Source organism: Lonchura striata, unplaced genomic scaffold, assembly GCF_046129695.1.
Source record: "Lonchura striata isolate bLonStr1 unplaced genomic scaffold, bLonStr1.mat Scaffold_151, whole genome shotgun sequence".
Taxonomy (NCBI): domain Eukaryota; kingdom Metazoa; phylum Chordata; class Aves; order Passeriformes; family Estrildidae; genus Lonchura; species Lonchura striata.
This window is the reverse complement of record NW_027461100.1, coordinates 78,217-90,097: the sequence shown is the minus strand read 5'-3', so window position 1 is coordinate 90,097 and position 11,881 is coordinate 78,217. Positions and strand designations below refer to the sequence as shown.

At 50.6% G+C, this 11,881-nt stretch overlaps 2 protein-coding genes across 2 annotated transcripts; both read left to right on the top strand.

The window, feature by feature from the left end:
• Positions 1-3,988: 3,988 nt before the first annotated feature.
• LOC144248485 (uncharacterized) lies at positions 3,989-7,271 on the top strand. The gene is made up of 3 exons (XM_077790641.1): positions 3,989-4,009; positions 4,854-5,083; positions 5,639-7,271. Exons 1-3 carry the CDS (start codon positions 3,989-3,991, stop codon positions 7,035-7,037), a joined length of 1,650 nt encoding a protein of 549 aa, XP_077646767.1. The 3' UTR covers positions 7,038-7,271.
• A 1,294-nt stretch (positions 7,272-8,565) lies between these two features.
• LOC144248496 (UBX domain-containing protein 1-like) lies at positions 8,566-9,634 on the top strand. The gene is made up of 3 exons (XM_077790644.1): positions 8,566-8,640; positions 8,885-8,938; positions 9,430-9,634. The coding sequence occupies exons 1-3, from the start codon at positions 8,588-8,590 to the stop codon at positions 9,551-9,553; spliced, it is 231 nt and encodes a 76-aa protein (XP_077646770.1). The 5' UTR covers positions 8,566-8,587; the 3' UTR covers positions 9,554-9,634.
• Positions 9,635-11,881: the final 2,247 nt, after the last annotated feature.

The window sequence follows — 11,881 nt, the reverse complement described above, 5'->3', positions numbered from 1 at the left end:
GGAGCTCTGGGCACAATCACAGGCCATTTTCCCTGGGAAAGAAAACTCACCAGTCCAGGTTCCTGATGTCAGTTTGTAGGGCTCCCTATTATATTTTATATTATCTTTATTATAATATTAACTATAATTAATATTAAATATAATATAATATTAAATAAAATATATTTTATTATCTTCCCTGCAAGCAGAAGGAGGTGCAGATTCACGGTGCTTTGTGCTCAAGAGGGGCAGTGAATCTCTGTGGGTGCTTCTGCCCTTTTTCCCTGACCCTAAAGAGAAGAGACACTGTCCCTGCATGGACAGTCTTGGTCTGGAAGTAGTTGGCCTCAGTAACACAGTGTTTTAAGGGCAGAGGAGAGGAGAGGTGGTTCCCATGCCTGTGGGCAGCTCTTCCCGAGAGCAGGAGAGGGGACTGCATTGTTAAGTAGGAAGTGGATGTGTTTCCCAAAGAAAACTTCAGAAATTAAGCTCCAAGGGCAAATACTGCGAGGTTCTACCACCTCCTTGAGGACATCCTTAAAACCACAGGGGCATCAGCAGAGCTTGGAGCAGGACTGGCCAACCCCAGAGCACCTCACGAAGCCCTCTGTGTGTCTGTGGCAGTCGAGTAGCACCTGGGGGGTGCTGAAAGTCCCAGTTCTGAGAGAAAATTCTGTTTAACTTGTACACGTTGGCTGGGTGTGTCCCCCCAGTACAGCTCGGTTCTTCTCTGAGGCGGTGCCTGACAGGGTCTCTCCCTGTTAAGGGCCGGGCGTGTTTTTGGCACAACACAGCAAAGTGGATTATTTGCCCGGCGTTCTCAGGAGAATAATGGTGAGCAGCAGAATTGCTGGGTTGTGGCTGCTGTGCAGCTAAGATCATGCAGTGATGTTTGGTGTTCTCGATTGTAGCTGAGCACGGGACCACAGCCCGGTGACCATAGGACATTCCCCGCAGGCGAAGCAGCCTCCATTGCCACACGACGTGGATTCTCATCCCCAGATGCCAGAGAGATAAGTGGAGGGCTAAGGCCCACAGAGGGGGTGAAAGTGGGGTGCTGGGAGGGCCTTTTGAATCAGCTTTGGGGGCAGGGATGTGCAAGAAGTGTCCCCTTAGACCAGCTAAAGGGAAAGTGTCTGTTTTGATCACAGTGCTGAGGTGCTCAGGGCAGAGCAGTTCTGGTGTGTGTCCTGTCACTTGTCTCTGGTGCACTCTGTGTTCTTTGGGTCTCTCGGTCCTTTCTTCTCCTCAAAAGCTCTCTCTCCCTGTCCTGTGTCACGGGTGTCTGCACGTATTTGTCCCACAGCTGCTCTGCCCTGCTGCATAGCCTGTAATAGCACAAGTCCTGGGGACTTGAAATTTGTAATTTGCAGGGTGTAGTTGGGCTCTAGATTGTATCAGGAGATTGACATAACATGTTTGGTGCTGTTAAGTTGTCCTGCAGCCATTTGACACTAGTCCTAACTTCCTTTCAGATGCAGACAGTTCAGATCAGTGGCAGAGAGCCCCAGTCCTGGGTGAGGGTTTTCCCATGATCGGGTCAGTCATTGTTTGCATTTTCAGGGGAAGCCTAAATAGTGACCATGTTACAGCAGTGTTCTTTGCCTTTATTTTTAGGAGGTCCAGGCAGATAGCAGCAGTCAAGGCCCTGTGTGCCAGGTGAGCAGTGGACAGAAGGAGTTGTTCTTGCTCAGGTTTCAGGTTTTGGTGCAATTCTAAGCATCCACTCTTGGTTACTTTGTTTTATTTTAGGCAGTCATCTTGCAAGATGTCTCTGGTCCGGATGTCTGGATGTCCAAGGCCAGGTGGGTGCAAGCGTAAGGTCTGGGTGGGTGTGCTTTTCAGGTCAGGGGGATGTTGTTTTCACAGTATCTCAGTGTGGGTTGTTTTGCTTTGTTTTTTTGCAGGTGCTGTCGCTGCCCTAGCTGTGTGAAGGAACAGAGGCGAGCGGGTGAGTTGGCATTTTGGCACGGTGACTCACAGGTGACCCTTATGCAGCAGCATGCTAAGTGTGTACCCTTTTGTTTTTCAGGTATCCTCCAGGCAGCTTGTGGAGTCAAATTGAGACTTCAGGTGAGCCGGGGCAGCGGTGTGTCGGAGTTTCGGGGATTCCTCTTTTCGTGGGCACTAGTTGCATTTTCTGTTTTGTCTTAGGTACCCTGAGGAGGAGCGTAGCTGAAGTTTGGAAACAGCAGCACCGAAGCTGATGCAGAGAACGTCTCGCCGTCCACATCCAACTGACATTGGATTCCATCCGGTTGTCTTGCAAAAGCCAAGTGCTGGGGCCAGTAGGTGGGAGATGGGGGGAAAACCTTTACTATCACAGGAGGCTATTTGATGTTAGCTTGGAGAATAGGCCCATAGTGGGACGGGCCCCTCGGGAGCAAAGGGAGAGGGTTTCTCCTCAGCCCCCCCAGAGTCTTCGCCGGGCAGGGCAGTTCCGATCCCTCTCTGGTTCTCGTGACGTTCGCATCGGCGGCCTTCTTTGACTCTTGACGTTGTCGTGGATCTTTTCACCATAGGAGCCCGCCTTCATGTCTGGAGCTATAGCTACAGTCACCCTGTAGTCATTTCTTCCTTCTCTAGGCCTACTGAGCTTCTTAGGCTTCCTCTTAAGTGCTTTGGCACTAACATCTTGAAAGGAGTTGCATGTCATCATCAAGTGCTACTGCCCTAGGGCTTTCTTTTCTTTGGCATCATCAGCCCATGGCTCATCTTGGGCTAGGAATCTTGGGTCCATAAGGTGAAATTGCCAGGCAGTTTCCACTTGTGTCCGTGTCACGTTGTCTGTGTCCGTGTCACGTTGTCTGTGTCATAGGCCTTTGTTACATCTCCATGCTTTAGCAACATCATTTTGTGCCGTATTGGCCATATTTTGCTCACGTACCTTCCCGGATATCAATTATTCTGGCATTTTTACATATTTACTTTTTGGGTCCGGACGATGTACACGAGATGTTCTCATCCATCTTCATTCTCAGTTTTGGTAGCCCTTCTCATGGACTTCCGTACGGAGCTTATTAGCCCCTCATCACCTGACCACAGTAGTTCCGTAGCATCTGCCTTCTCAAAGGATATAGGGCTCAAAAATTAGTCTTCTGGAGAATTATATCAAGTCCTCACTTATCTTGTATCTCTGTCAGCTTACGTTGTATGCACTTATGATGCACCTACCTGTGTCTGCTTCTATTGTATGTGCGTATGTTGCGCCTACCTATGTTAGCTTATATTGTTTGTGCTTACACTGTATGTACCTACGTTGGCTTATGTTGTTTGTGCTTATACTGTACGTACCTACGTTGGCTTATGTTGTTTGTGCTTATACTGTACGTACCTACGTTGGCTTATGTTGTTTGTGCTTATACTGTATGTACCTACGTTGCCTTATGTTGTATGCACCTCTGTTGTGGCAATTATGATCGGAGCTGCCTTGCCCGGGCAAGTAGTCACGCTCAGGTAGAGCAGTTATAAAGCTTTGCCGTTCATCTGTTCTCTACGGGGTTTGGGGTACAACACTGATGGGCCCAGAGTTGGTATAGCTCCTAGCTCTCAGATAGTCAGTCACTGACCGCCTCCCCTTGTCTCGTAGGTCCCCGGGTCCCTACAGAATTTCCTGGAATCTACCATTTGACATGGAGGTCCTGCGGTCAGAAGAAGCGTTTAAGCATATTCTTCAGTGCAGCGTTTCACGTAAGGGTGGCAGCCAGCGTGTCAGCAGAAGAATGTGTGAGAGTGTGACTGTCTGTGTCTGTCTGTGAGAGTTTGTGTGTGCTTGTGTCTGCAGCTGTGTGTGTGTGTGGAGCAGATACAACCTTGTGTGTATGGCCTTTGCCTTTCAGGGGGGGTTTTCATCAGGCAGGAGGATTTTTTGGGAGTCTCCGGAGCGAGTTGCCGTGAATAATGTGAGTTTGTGCGTAACGCGAAGGGGGCGTGCACGTCGGCGGAGCGTTTTGCGCCGTTTTTGTTCCGGGTGCGTCATAACAATAAAAGCGTTGTGGACTTTTCTGAAATGGAGATACGGTTATATTGTGTCAATATGTATTTGGCTTGTAGTACATTATATTGTTCTGTCTTTGCAGTTGTTCCTGTCTTTTGATGTATTTTGCTGTATGTAAATTGGACTTGTACTTGTGTGCCTAGGTATGATGTATTCTTTGTTGTATTTGTCTCTGTACTTGCATTTGTATGCATTGTTTCCCTGTGTATTGCTGAAGTTTAAATTAAAGGAATAAAGATTAATCAGCCCTAATAATGATGCCTCTTACCCTCTGCCCTGCCCACCATTCATCTCCTGTCTTTCTTTGGTGTGGTTGAGTCCTATCATTTTCACCCTTTTTCTCCCTTTGCCTCTTACTTTCCTCCTTAGTATATTACTCACTTTATCCTTCCATGTGTAACTCTTTGTCTCTGCCTGTGTTTTCCTTTGTTTCCATTTCTAACACATCTCCATGTTTCTCTCACCCTATTTCCTTCTCACCCTATTTTCTTCCATTCCTCTACATGTATTTCCCCATGTCTCTTTGTCTGTCTCTTTCAATCTAGGTTTCACTATGTTTTCTTCTTTTTTTTTCCTTTGTCAGCCTTTGTCTTTCTAACACTTGCTATCATTGTCTTTGTCTCTGACCCTTTTTCCTTTTCTGTCCAACTTTAACTTTTTTGTCTAGCTCTCTATTTCTTTCTCTCTTGAACCCTACCTTGTGTTCAGTCTCTCCATTTGTTTTCCTGTAGGTTTTCAGCTCTATTTCTTCTTTTTCTTGTCTCTCTATTTGCTTTTCTCTTTCATTTCAAGTGCTTCCTTTTCTGTTTGTCTTTCACTCTTTTTCTCTTTACCCCTCCTTTCTTTTGCCTTTCTCTTTCCAATCTGACTTTTTTAGTTTTTCTTTTTATCTCTCTTTTATTTTTCTTGCTCTGTTTTCTTCTTACTCTCTTCCTTTTCTTCTTCTCACTCTTTCTTCTTGCTCTCTTCTTCTCTCTTCTTCTTCCTCTCACTATCCTCGTCTTCTCCTCGCTCTCTCCTCTTCTCCTCACTCCTCTTCCTCCTCTCTCCTCACTCCTCTTCCTCCTCTCTCCTCACTCCTCTTCCTCCTCTCTCCTCTTCTTCTCACTCTCTCTCCTCTTCTTCTCACACTCTCCTCCTCTTCTCTCTCTCTCCTTTTCTTCTCACTCCTCTTCCTCCTCTCCTCTTCTCACTTTCTCCTCTTCCTCCTCTTTCTTCTTCCTCTGACACTCTCCTCTTCTTCTTACTCTCTCCTTTCACTCTCCTCTTCTTCTCACACTCTCCTTTTCTTCATCTCACTCTCTCCTTCTCACTCGCTCCTCTTCCTCCTCTCTCCTCACTTTGTCCTCTTCCTCCTCTCCTCTTCTTCCTCTCTCCTCTTCTTGTTCTCTCTTCTTCTCACTCTGTCCTCTTCTCACACTCTCTCCTCACACTCTCTCCTCTTCTCACACTCTCTTCATCTCTCTCTCCTTTTCTCCTCACTCTGTCCTCTTCCTCCTCTCTCCTCTTCTTCCTCTCACTCTCTCCTCTTATTCTTCTCACCCTCTCCTCTTCTTCATCTCACTCTCTCCTTTTCTTCTCACTCTGTCCTCTTCCTCCTTTCTCCTCACTTTCTCCTCTTCTTCCTCTCTCTTCTTCTTCCTCACTCTCTCCACTTCTCACCTCTCTCCTTTTCTTCTCTCTCTCCTTTTCCTCCTCTCTCTCTCCTTTTCCTCTCCTCTTCTTCTCACTTTCTCTTCTTCCTCCTCTTTCTTCTTCCTCTGACTCTCTCCTCTTCATCTTACTCTCTCCTCTCACTCTCCTCTTCTTCATCTCACTCTCTCTTCTTCTCACACTCTCCTTTTCATCTCACTCTCTCCTTCTCACTTGCTCCTCTTCCTCCTCTCTCCTTTTCTCACTTTCTCCTCTTCCTCTCCTCTTCTTGTTCTCACTCTCTTTTCTTCTTCTCACGCTCTCCTCTTCTTCTCACTCTCTTCTTCATCTTTCTCCTTTTCTTCTCAGTCTCTTCTCTTCCTCCTCTCCTCACTTTCTCCTCTTCCTCCTCTCACTTCTTCCTTCTCTCTCTTCTTCTCACTCTCTCCTCTTCTTCTCACTCTCTCCTCTTCTCACACTCTCTTCTTCATCTCTCTCTCTCCTTTTCTCCTCCTCTCTCCTCTTCCTCCTCTCTCCTCTTCCTCCTCTCTCCTCTTCTCACTCTCCTTCTCTCTCTTATCTTCCTCCTCTCTCTCTCCTTTTCTTCCTCTCACTTACTCCTCTTCCTCCTCTCTTCCTCTTGTCACTCTCTCCTCTCTTCTTCTCACACTCTCTTCATCTCTCCTTTTCTTCTCACTCTCTCCTCTTTCTCCTCTCTCCTCTTCTTCTCACTCTCTTTTCTCACTCTGTCCTCTTCTTCTCACACTCTCTTCATCTCACTCTCTCCTTTCCTTCTCTCTCTTTCCTCTTCCTCTTCTCTCCTCCTTCACACTCGCTGCTCTTCCTCCTCTCTCCTATTCTTCTTCTCTCTCCTCTTCCTCCTCTCCGTCTCCTCTTCTTCCTCTCACTTTCTCCTCTTCCTCCTCTCTCTTCTTCCTCCTTTCTTCTTCTTCTCATTTCTTCCTCCCACTCTCTCCACTTCTCACTCTCTCCTCTTCATCTCACTCTCTCCTTCTCACTCTCTCCTTTTCCTCCTCTCTCCTTCTCACTCTCTCCTCTCTCTCATCTTCCTCCTCTCTCCTCTTCTTCCTCTCACTTACTCCTCTTCCTCCTCTCTCTTCCTCTTGTCACTCTCTCCTTTCCTTCTCACACTCTCTTCTTCCTCTCACACTTTCCTCTTCTTCTTGCTCTCTCCTGTCCTTCTCACACTCTTCTTCATCTCTCTCCCTTTCTTCTCACTCCTCTTCCTCCTCTCTCCTCTTATTCTTCTCACTCTCTTGTCTTCCTCATCTCTCTTTTTCCTTACTCTCTCCTCTTCCTGCTCTCTCCTTTTCTTCTTCTCCCTCTCTCTCTCCTTATCACTCTCTCCTCTTCTTCTCACTGTCTCCTTCTCTTTCTCTCTTTTTTTTCCTTTCTGTACTTAGAATAAAAAAGCAGGAGTAGAAAATACTGTGCTCCGAGGAAGTAAAAAAAGAAAACAACTTTAAAAATAAAAATTTCTACTCCCTGGGAGCATCAAAGTAAAAATAAAAATTTTTACTCCCTGGTAGCATCAGATTTTCTACTGCTGCGCCTGACAATATTTTTGGGTAGGGGAGGGGTCTGTCTGGTAGCCACACCCCCACCCTGAATCCTCCCTCTACCCTAACCCCTTCCCTGACCCACCCTCCACCCCCTCCCCCACACCCTGACCCCGCCCCTAACCACGCCCCCAATGCTGACCCCCTCCCCCTAACCCCCACCCCGTCCTTACCCCCTCCCCTGGCCCCGCCCCCAGCCACACACCCTCCCCTGACTTCTACTGATACCTATTAAGATACGTATAAAAATCTGAAATAAAATATAATAGGAATAAATGTAAGAAATTATGAAAATATAATTTTCCATCAATATCCATTACAAATCCGAATGTGAATATAAATATGAAAAATAGAAAAATAAAGCATATTGAAATGCAGCTTAAGAGGAAAGCTTTTTTCTTTCGGTTCCTATCGGGTCGCAGGCAGGCTTTTTGTTCCGTTCTTTCCCGCGCGGACGCTTTGGGGCGTTCGCTGCCGAGGCCGTGCCGGCGGGGACGGCGCGGTGCTGCCGCCGTGTGGGCAGAGAGCGGTACTGCAGCCCCCCAGCCAGTGCCCGGCAAAACCACCGAGTGGCTTGGCGCGGACTCGCTTGAAAAGTGCTGCCGCCTTGTGGGCACAGGGCGGTACTGCAGCCCGGCTGCCTTCTTGGGAGCGGCTAGGCACGGACTCGCTTGAAAAGTGCTGCCGCCTTGTGGACAAAGCGCGGTACTGCAGCCCGGCCGCCCTCTTGGGAGCGGCTTGGCGCGGACTCGCTTGAAAAGTGCTGCCGCTTTGTGGACACAGGGCGGTACTGCAGCCCCGCCACCCACGGCCGCCCTCTTGCGAGTGGCTTGGCGCAGACTCGCTTGAAAAGTGCTGCCGCCTTGTGAACACAGGGCAGTACTGCGGCCCCGCCGCCCTCTTGGGAGTGGCTTGGCGCGGACTCGCTTGAAAAGTGCTGCCGCCTTGTGAACACAGGGCGGTACTGTGGCCCCACCACCCACGGCCGCCCTCTTGGGAGTGGCTTGGCGCGGACTCGCTTGAAAAGTGCTGCCGCCTTGTGGACAAAGGGCGGTACTGCAGCCCGGCCGCCCGCGGCCGCCCTCTTGCGAGTGGCTTGGCGCGGACTCGCTTGAAAAGTGCTGCCGCCTTGTGGGCACAGGGCGGTACTGCAGCCCCCCAGCCAGCGCCCGGCAAAACCGGCGGGAGGGGCGAGGGGCGGCAGCGAGCGGCGAGCGGGGCGGTGTCTGTGAGTGAGGGGAGGGCTGGAGGCGGCTCCGCGGCGGCGCCGGATTAAGATGGCAGCGGCGAGGGAGGCTTTCTGTCCCGTTCCGGCCGCCGTCCGTACCGGAACGCTTTGTGCCTCTCTGTCCCTCGCCGGCCGCCGTCCCCCACGTGTCGCGAGCCCGGCGCCGCCGTGATGGCGGCGGGCGGTGGGACCGGGCTCGGGCGGCTCTGGAGGCGCTGCTGGAGGTGGGATTCGGGGCCCGGCGCGCTGAGGGCGGCGGCACCGGGGGGACAGCGGGGGAGGGCGGGCGGGAGCAGCCGGAGGGGACCCGGCACCGGGAATGGGATTGGGGGGGGGCGGGACACACGGACAGGCCCCGGAGCCCTCGGGACCCCCAAAACTCCACCGGGACCCCCAAAAAACCCCCCGGGACCCCTCAGAACCCTCTGGGACCCCCCAAAAATAACCGGGAGCCCCCCGGTCCCGCAGGGCGAAGGCGCTGGCGCTGACCGGGAACCGGGGAGTGGAGCCGGCCATGGACTGGTGAGGGGGGACCCCAAGAACACTCCCGGCACCCCCAAAAATACCCGGCGGGATCCCCCAAAAACAGCCCCGGGACCGCCAAAAACAGCCTCGGGAACCCAAAAATTCCCTTCAGAAGCCCCAAAAATCCCCCTGGGACCCTCAAAAACCCCCTGAGACCCCCAAAATTCCCTTCAGGACCCCAACCCCCTCCCCCCCCCCAGGACCCCCAAAATTCCTCCCAAAAACCCCCTGAAACCTCCAAAATTCTCCCCAGGACTCCAAAACCCTCCCTGGGACGCCCAAAATTCTCTTTGGGACCCCAAAACTCCCCCTGTGACCTCCAAATTTCCCTTTAGGACCCCTGAAATTCCTTCTGGGACCCCCAAAACCCCCTGAGACCCCAAAAGTCCTCCTGGGATGCCCCAAAAACCTTCCAGAACCCCCCAGAACCCCCTCCAATTTTGGGTCCCCCCCCGATTCGGGGTTCCCCCCGGTTTTTGGGTCCCCAGGCTGGTGGCTCATGAGGACGACCCCGACTCGGACCCCGAACTCCCCCCGGGTTTGGGGGCGCCGCCCGCGGGCCTGGGGGGGCCCCGGCAGCCGCCGGCCCCCGAGGACGAGACCCAGAAGTGAATTTTGGGGGTCGGGGGGGAATTTTTGGGTTGGGGAGGAAAATTTGGGGTATGGGGAGCTCAGGGATATTTTGGGGTTCAGAGTGGTTAATTTGGGGTTTCAGGGTGTTTATGGGCAGGGTTTTCGGGTATTCTCGGGAGGGCTTTGGGGTATTCTTTGGTGGGTTTTAGGGTATTTTTGGGTGGATTTTTTGGGATATTTTTGGGAGGGTTTTGGGCTGGTTTTGGGGCATTTTATGGTGAGTTTTTTGGATCTTTTTAGGAAGGTTTGGGTATTTTTGGGTGGGTTTTTTGGGGGCATTTAGGACGATTTTGGGGTATTTTTGGGTGGGTTTTGGGCTGAAGGCGGCTCAGCGGCGGCGCTGGAGAAGGATGGCAGCGGCGAGGGGGGCCCGGCGGGGCCCTGCCTTTGCCAGCCCCTCCTGCCGCCCTCCTTGGAATGGTTTGGGGCAGTATGGGGTTATTGAGGTAGGAGTAATTATTTTGTTGTTGTTGATTTAATGTGGGGTTTTTTTGTTTGTTTGTTTGTTGTTGTTGTTTGATGTATTTGGTTTGTAGAGCAGGAACTGTAGACAGAATCCTGCAGAAGTAATATGGAATTTGTCCTCCCAAAACCCGCCTGGCTTCCAACCACTTTCAGCACGTGGTCTTCCTTAGCAGCACATGGTACCCCACACTTGGGAGCCGGTGCACTCTACTTTTCTCTCCTCCTTTGCTGACAGATCCTGCTGAAGGCTGAGGACAAAGCCCTACCCCTACACGGACAAGGCAGCAGACCTGGTTCGGGACGCCAGCGTGCTCCAGGCTGCTCCAGGACTCTGATCAAACATCAGCATCCCCGTCTCTCACATTGATGGTATGTGGTAACCCCTTAAGAACAGAATTCCACCTTTTCTAACCCTAAGCAGCAAACTGGGGATGGGTAACTCTAGAAATCTAGAAATCCTGTCATGTAAGGACCTCCAGGTTTCAGCCCTCCGTGTGTCCTTGGTATCAGAAGCTGGAATTGCAGAGTTGCCACTTTACCTCCAAACGTAATTTTTGATGTGGTTGTGCCACTTTAACAGTATATGAAATCTCTCTTCGTGTTCTTGCAGCAGCATTTTTGAACTACAAAGGAAATCTAGCCCTTCTGCCCAGAGCTGTTCACAGAATTGTGGAATTCCAGATGGGTTTGGATGGGAAGGCACCTTTTTTTTTGCAGCATTAGATTTTTGCAGCATTGCAGCTTTTCAAGCTTCTAAGTAAGTTACTTCATTCAGATTTAAACTCTCTTGAAGCATGCTTGATATGGTTTGTTTTTTTCATTGTTATGTTAGTTTTTGTTTTGGTTTTAATTTGGCTTTCTTTTTTGCCTGGCGTAGGAAAATTTTACAGCTCTCACTTTTTTCTTCTCCAGTTGAGTATTACCAGTGTTACCTTCTTAATTCAAAAACCATTTGCTGTATGGAAAAAGCACCTTGCCTTTGTGAAGGGCCAGGTGGGAACTGTTTTAATGGCCAGTGGCACAGCCCCGTAGCACACAATTCCCAGGAAGTGGGGAGCCCTCTGCCAGGCAGAGCCACCTGGCCAGGTTCCTGCGGGTGCTGCTGCTGTACCCGGCTGATGAGGTGAGAAGCAGCTTGGCTTTACTGCCAAAATAAAACTCACCCGTTTTCCTATGAATCCCAGCAAAGTGGTCCCAAAGGCTCTGTCACTCAGTCTCTGCTTCCATTGGTGTGGAGAGGCTGGATCCCAGTTATCACCCCAGCAGTGCCCCTGCCTCCCTTTTCCCCACTTTTCTGTTCCAGTCGTGCGAAACATTCAGGCTTTGTTTTCTTCCCCCTGCGGTTCACTGCAGATCCCAGAAAACCCACAGGAGGGAAGATCATTCCTTGTGCTTCAACCTCCAGGTGAGAGAGGAGATGGTCACATCCTAGGAGCCTGATTTTGGAATGTTTTATGGAATTGGCCCAGTGGCTTTTACTTCTGGGGTTCCTGGAGTCTGTCCCTGGCAGGTCCAGCCTGTGCTTCAACTGAGAGCCCTCAGTCCGCAGGGAAATGAACCTTTGGGGAAGTTCTTACAGCTCTGCTTAGTGCTTTATGAATGGTGATGATTTTCTGGAAGTAGGCTGTCCATTCTGACCCTTTTTCTTCCCTCTCCCTGCAGACTGTACCTGCTGAGAGGCTGAGGTGAGACCAGGATCTGTAAAATCCCTGACTCTCCGTGTTTTCCTGAGGCTGAAGCCGTGTTTGCTGTCAGTGACGACAGGGTGGGAGATGCTAAACACTGAAAACTTTGGGGTTTTTCCCCTGAACTCCCCAAGACTCTCTGCAGCTGTGCCCTGTC

Coding starts and splice junctions, on each gene's coding strand:
- LOC144248485 (XM_077790641.1), top strand. CDS start 3,989: ATGGAGATACGGTTATATTGT. Junction 4,010..4,853: donor TGGAGATACGGTTATATTGT/GTCAATATGTAT, acceptor TGACTTTTTTAG/TTTTTCTTTTTATCTCTCTT. Junction 5,084..5,638: donor CCTCTCTCCTCTTCTTCTCA/CTCTCTCTCCTC, acceptor TCCACTTCTCAC/CTCTCTCCTTTTCTTCTCTC.
- LOC144248496 (XM_077790644.1), top strand. CDS start 8,588: ATGGCGGCGGGCGGTGGGACCGGGCTCGGGCGGCTCTGGAGGCGCTGC. Junction 8,641..8,884: donor CTCTGGAGGCGCTGCTGGAG/GTGGGATTCGGG, acceptor CCGGTCCCGCAG/GGCGAAGGCGCTGGCGCTGA. Junction 8,939..9,429: donor GTGGAGCCGGCCATGGACTG/GTGAGGGGGGAC, acceptor TTGGGTCCCCAG/GCTGGTGGCTCATGAGGACG.